The 6,600-nt window shown below is 30.6% G+C and overlaps 1 protein-coding gene across 1 annotated transcript; it reads right to left on the bottom strand.

The window, feature by feature from the left end:
• Positions 1-4,250: 4,250 nt before the first annotated feature.
• On the bottom strand, positions 4,251-4,989 carry LOC101500821 (uncharacterized). The gene is made up of 3 exons (XM_004512789.1): positions 4,864-4,989; positions 4,439-4,750; positions 4,251-4,394 (listed from the first exon to the last, which is right to left on the bottom strand). The coding sequence occupies exons 1-3, from the start codon at positions 4,987-4,989 to the stop codon at positions 4,251-4,253; spliced, it is 582 nt and encodes a 193-aa protein (XP_004512846.1).
• Positions 4,990-6,600: the final 1,611 nt, after the last annotated feature.

Genomic DNA, 6,600 nt, shown 5'->3' with positions numbered 1-6,600 from the left:
CTCAACATTATTTCTTTTATGTAATTTAAAAAAATAGTATATCAACCTATAAAATTGTGGATATATATATTTGAAAATTATAAACAATGGAATACAAAGACATATAAAATATAACTACACATTTTCTCAATTTAAATTGAAATATATAAAACTTAATTTGTAACAATAATTACGACGTGTTTCAATGCAACTAAGATTTCTTCGCAATTAAGATCTAGCAAACAAGTTAAGGATAGATAAAATAATGATGACAGCGCAGCCTGTAAATGTCCCAATGCAATTATTAAATTAACCTTTATACTGAACAGAAATGACCCTTTGTACCACTGAGTTAAAAAGGTGTGAAATGATGTTGCTAGCTATTATGAGTGGTGTAAGATTCTCGTGATTATGAAATTAACCTTTTTTCTGATCATTCACGTGACCTTTGTGATACCAATTGTGTTGTGAAGGACCACATCTTACTGCTATAATTCTTTTGTTCAGCCAATTATAAATGTAGAATCATTATACTATAGTCTCATCATTTACCATATGGTATCGTACATCTAACTATCTATGTTTTATCATCATATCGCTTGTTAAAGAATCAAAATTATTGATTTTATATTAAAAAATAACAAAATTTGGAATACACAAATTCCTATTCATTTCTACTATTTTATATTTAAATCCTTAATAAATATTCTTATTAATTTTTCTTTTATTTAATTAGACTAAAGTTAATATACACAAGTGATTTAAATGGTGCGCCATTTTTTTTACCATTAGTTCCTAATGTCCTACCCAAATGTAATAATACTTCATACGCATTAAATCTAAACCATCTTCTTTCCTCTTTTCCCACACTTTCTATAAATGCCAATGTGAATGGTTGTTTTACACTTCCTATAGATGCCAATGTGAATGGTTGTTTTACACTAAATTAATTAATTGTTAGTTGTGCCATTAATAATATTGGGGATGTATATAAAATTTCACAAGCAAGAGAAGTTTAATCATCAAATCTTACAATCCATTTGTAAATTGTCTAAACAACTTATAAAAATTCCATACAAAAATTGATCCAAATAGTGACAATTAAATAATAAGTAACTTTTATTTATTAATGAATTTACTTTACGACGATCGCGGCGAAACACGAGTTGCGTGTAAATTTGATAGGATTTGACTCATTGTAATGACAAATTGATAAAGTAATAAAATTAATATAATTATTTATGATTGATTATGCATGTATAAATAATATCACTATTGATTTGCTCACTTTAAATGAGTCAAATAGAATTTTATGTATCTTTTAACTAAATTTGAGTATAGAAAATAAAAAAAATAAATTTCACACTAAATAAAAATAGTATTTGCCAAAATAAAAGGGGAAAAACATCCAGTAAAGAGAGTATACAATAAAATCTTGTAAAATATTTTAATTTAATGGATGAAATATCTCTTGCATGGGGAACTGTTTGTGTTGCTCACGCACTGTAGTCTCCATTTAATTATGCCATGTTTGAGAAAAAAGTGTGATGATGGTCTCTTAAATAAGGGTGAGATTTTGTTGTTGTCATTTATAGACATAGTTTGGTGCATGAACTAAGGCCTAAGGGACATTGAATAAATATCGAAAAGGAGGTTAAGATTAAATATCTTCTAGTATAACAAATTAATTATTAATATTTATTTATAACAACACAAAATGTGCACATATGGGAAATATAACACCAAATCTACACCAAAATAATGTACTAGAACCTTTTATAGAAAACACCGCAAGAAGTCGAACAATTTATCAATCTTGCATTTATTACTTGGTAATATAGAGACGGATTTACCGAAAAACCTCATGATTCTAATTGATTAAGAATACATAAAAAATAAAGAGCATATATAGAATAAACCTAAACTAATTACAAATAAAGAAATTAGTTATAACTAACTATTTGTAAAAGAAGTTATAACTAACTATTTGTAAAAGAAAATAAATGATATATATAAAAATAGTTAAATAAGTTTTTAGTTTCTATAAAATTTTATTATTCTTTTAAAATATTTATAAAATTTTCGTCAATTTTTAGTCTCTTAAAATTTAAGGTTTTTATAGGTCTTTGATTTTGAACCAACTATTGTGTATCATCCAAATTTTTGAATAAATTTTTACAGTAATGTTCATGACATGTTTAAAAATTTTATTACAAAAATTTAGAATTTTAAAAAATTAATGGATTAAATATGAATTTTTAAGTTTTTGGCACTTAAAAATTCATATTTAATTAATCACTTGTTAAAAAATTCTAAATTTTTGTAGCAAAATTTCTTATAATGCCCTTACCAATACTTCAAAATAATCATTTATAAAATCAAAGGATATACAATAGTTGGTTTAAAATTAGGGACCAAAAATGAAAATAGAAAATTTTAAAGAACAAAAAGTTAACGAAATTTTTTAAAGACTAAAAGCTTATTTAATCTTATATATAAAGTTGGTTCGATATCTTGGGTGAGGGACTCATGGAGTACGAGAGTGATAAGTTTGGTCTCATGTTCAATTCCCACCTCTAGCATAAACTAACAAATTAACATACTAACATTGTGTGTTCCAAAAAATAAATTGTCACAAAAATTATATCTACATAAACCAAGATAAAACGAAGTCAAACTATACTAAAACCTATATATCAATACCCTCTCAATTTGATGCATATATAGATGTGAGTTCAAGCTTGGAGATAAAAGTATGAAAAAAGGCAGGATCTAATGACTTTTTAAACACGTCTGCAAGTTGAAGAGATGATGAAGTCACAAGGAGATTAAATAAATGTTGGCGGATCTCTTCACAAACAATATAAGAGTCGAGTTCAATATGTTTGATGCTTTCATTTTTATTTTTTATATAGAAAAATGTTATTAAATGTGCATGTTTCTTAGATTTTCATGAGAAGATAGTAATAGAGTTGGAGCTTTCTGGAGAACTTGACCAATCCAAATAGCATAAAGATTTGAGCTAAAAAGTGGAAATGGCTAGAAGAAACAATCCTTGAGTTGAAGAAGATTTAAGATTATGAAGAATCTAAAGGGCAATTTGATCGTGTTGACAAGTTGGGGCTATCATGTACTGACTCATTTGCTCCATAAAAAAAATGATATCATGAGTCGTGTTGGTGGGGTAAATTAGTTGGCCAATGAGACGTTTGTAGGATGTTGGGTCTCGTAGAATAAATCCTTTTTCTTTTGATATTTTTTTTTGCATTGGAACAATGGCTAGTTTCCAGACCAATAGACTTGGTCCATGTAGATGTTTTAAAGTGTACTTGAGCTATGAAATGTGTATGGCTGCTTTGGAGCGAGATGCTTCAAGTCCCAAAAAATATTTGAAGTGACCTAAATTGTTAATTTTGAGTGTCTTGTGTAGAAAATATTTGATGAATTAAATCTCACTAACATCATTTCTTGAAACAATCATAAACACATATTAATAATAAAACAGTAAAATTGGAATTAGAATATTTGGTAAATAATGAATGATTTGAAGCAGACTATGAATACCCTACATAAGGTAATGCAATTGAATTTTTTTTCAAACCATTGACGATTTGATTGTCTTAAACCATTTAAACATTTTAATAATTTGAAAACATGAGTAGGATTATCATAAAAATTCTATGAGGTAATTGCATGTAAACCTCTTCTTCTAAATTACCATGCAAAAGTGCATTACGTACGTCAAATTGATGAATATATATATCAGTTTTGAGACGATGCAATGATAAAAGTAATCTTATAGTTGTGAGCTTGACAATTGGAGAATAAGAATGAAAAATATATATACTTTCAACTTTGGTAAAACCCATAACACATTTTTTAAATAAAACCCTAACAAATGTATCAATTAACGACCTATTCTTAATATAAGGAGTGCTAAAAATAGGAACAAAAGTACAAACATCACACACTAGATTACAAAAGGGATTCTGAATTCAAAAGGTGAGACAACCACACATCCCCGCCCCCTACACCTAAGACAAATCAAAGGATCAGATCACCATTGGTCTAATTCCATAATAAAACCTTTCCTTTTTCCTTTCATCCACCACTAAGAAAATTTTAACTTTTTCTACCACATGACACAAATCAAAGTCAATATTCTTAAAAATAATATTATTTATAGCAGTCTAGCACACCAGATATACCAAACACATGCAATCAATATAAATGAGACTCTCTTGCACACCAAATTGCCTCTTATTACAAATTTAGAAAACATCGAAACGTGTTGTTGTATCTTGCATAGGACAAGCCATAGGAATTTCAAGCCATTGAAAAATATGCTGCCATACCTTCCCAAATAATAGACACTCCAAAAACAGATGATAAGAAGACTCTTCACTCTTGCACCCCTTGAACAATTACAAGCATTTGGAGAAATAGCACATCACCTTACCAAATTCGACTTTGATGGCAAACGATCTTCTAACAATCTCCTTACAAACAACAAAACCTTCAACATAACCATCTTATTCCAACATATGTGAACATATGAGTACCGATTAATGTTGAACCTCAAAGAAAACACCCTATATGCACCTTTGACTGTATACTCGATATTATGAACACTATGCCAACTCCATTGATCAAGTATGTTTTCTTGCAAAGAAAAATTATCCAACAGAGCAATACACTGACCTAGCAATTGAAACAATTCTCTCCACGTCCACCCATCTCTGCCAACCCTAACCCCATTCCTCACCATACCCTCCAATGATACATATTTGTCAACAACTAAACTAAAATTATACTAAATCTATCTCTTAGAGTCACTCCCCCATCCCAGAGATCCATTTAGAACAAAGTGCCTTTACCACTAACCACCTCCCTAGATAAGTCAATACCAAAACACCCATCCTCCTCTCCCAAACCTCCTTCAAGAATTACCAAAATATCCCTCCACCACAAAGATCTATGATTGAAACCCCTCTCTCTCCTTCTTCCCATACCCCATACTTATGCCTCAACACTTTGAACCATAACCCCCTGATCCACGTTTAACCTCCAACACCATTTTCCTAAAATAGCCAAATTAAATAACCTCATATTACGAACCCCCAAATCCCCACACTTGCACTCGAGATAATTCCTCTCCCATTTAATCAAGTGAGTTTTTCAAGCTTCCCCCCACCCCCCACTTAGATAACCTTCTATGAATCCTTTAAATGATCAAATCCCAAAGAGACAATATCCTAGGATTACCACCAATCGGAAGTCCATATACATAAAAAGAAGCTATCACATTTTACAATTAAGAACATACGATGTCATCTCTAACCAAGATGCACTAACATTCACCCCTATCTTTTGACCTCATCCACTAACTTATTAACGATCATAATAACATAAATAATTTGATGATATTTTACAAACTCATATTGAGTTTCAAAAATTACCATTCCAATCACTCGTCTTAATCGGTCGGCTAATACTTCAACAACCAACTTACATATGCACCCTACCAGAGAAGTAGGGTGATAGTCTGATAATTGAGCCGAGTTACCCTTCTTCCGTATTTAAACAATAAACGTGCAATTTGATCATTTAACAAGTCTACCATTGAAATGAAACTCATTCAAAAATCGGAAAAATGAACTCATCGAGCCTCAAAGTCATATAACTATCACATTATCACATTTTTTGCCTTATCTTCTTCTCCCTGAAAGAAGCCACCAACTATTCGTTCTCGCCTTCACTTATATAATTGAAAATTCAATAATTCCAGCCTAACATTAGAACAAGCTCGAAAGTAAGAATCAAAGTGATCAAACATTGTCTTCCTGACCTTCCTCACCCCCTCCACTTGTGCACCATTGAGTACCATATTTAAGATTCCATTAGATATTTTTCTACCTTCCATCACACCATGAAACAATTTAGTAGAAGCATCACCATCTTTTAACCACAAAACCCTAGACATCTGACACTTTATGTTGCATCAAACATGAGACAACAATAAAATATTTGTCCCTGCCACCCACCTTTCCTCCACTTCAACATCGAAAGAACAAATGATAAACTATTTAAGTCTAACTCTTTCAATGTTTCCTTAACTTTATTGACATGATCCTCCATATCCTGTCTATGTTGATGATGACATTCTATTATACCACCAGCTTTATACTTTACCTTATATACCAATTTACATCATATAGATTTCTTATCATGTGAAAAATAGTTAAAATCCAAGTCTAGTTTTGATTGAGATCTTGAATTTACGAATCCATGGTTGTGACCCAACAATGATACTTGACAACCTTCTTACATGTAGGGGGGTAACAGGCCCGTAATTTTACGCAGGCTCGAATGAAGGTTTAAACTCGTCTACTTAAGTTAGCCAGCGCAGTTTAACCTGTTGAAAAATGGGGCGATCACAATGGGCAGACTGAGCGTCAGGTCAGATTAAAAGAACTCCTATTTATTTATTATTTTTTATTTTTCTGACTTTAGTTGGTATTTTTCCTTTTTTTATGAAGTCAATCAAACTAAAAGACTAAAACTGCCACATCAATCCAAATTAAAAGCTAATAAGGATATAAGATTTATATACAAGGGTAA

Source organism: Cicer arietinum, chromosome 8, assembly GCF_000331145.2.
Source record: "Cicer arietinum cultivar CDC Frontier isolate Library 1 chromosome 8, Cicar.CDCFrontier_v2.0, whole genome shotgun sequence".
NCBI lineage: Eukaryota > Viridiplantae > Streptophyta > Magnoliopsida > Fabales > Fabaceae > Cicer > Cicer arietinum.
The sequence above is the reverse complement of the archived record's forward strand: the minus strand, read 5'-3'. Positions and strand labels throughout refer to the sequence as shown.

Coding starts and splice junctions, on each gene's coding strand:
- LOC101500821 (XM_004512789.1), bottom strand. CDS start 4,989: ATGGGAAGAAGGAGAGAGAGGGGTTTCAATCATAGATCTTTGTGGTGG. Junction 4,751..4,863: donor TTGACTTATCTAGGGAGGTG/GTTAGTGGTAAA, acceptor GTATCATTGGAG/GGTATGGTGAGGAATGGGGT. Junction 4,395..4,438: donor TGCCATCAAAGTCGAATTTG/GTAAGGTGATGT, acceptor TAATTGTTCAAG/GGGTGCAAGAGTGAAGAGTC.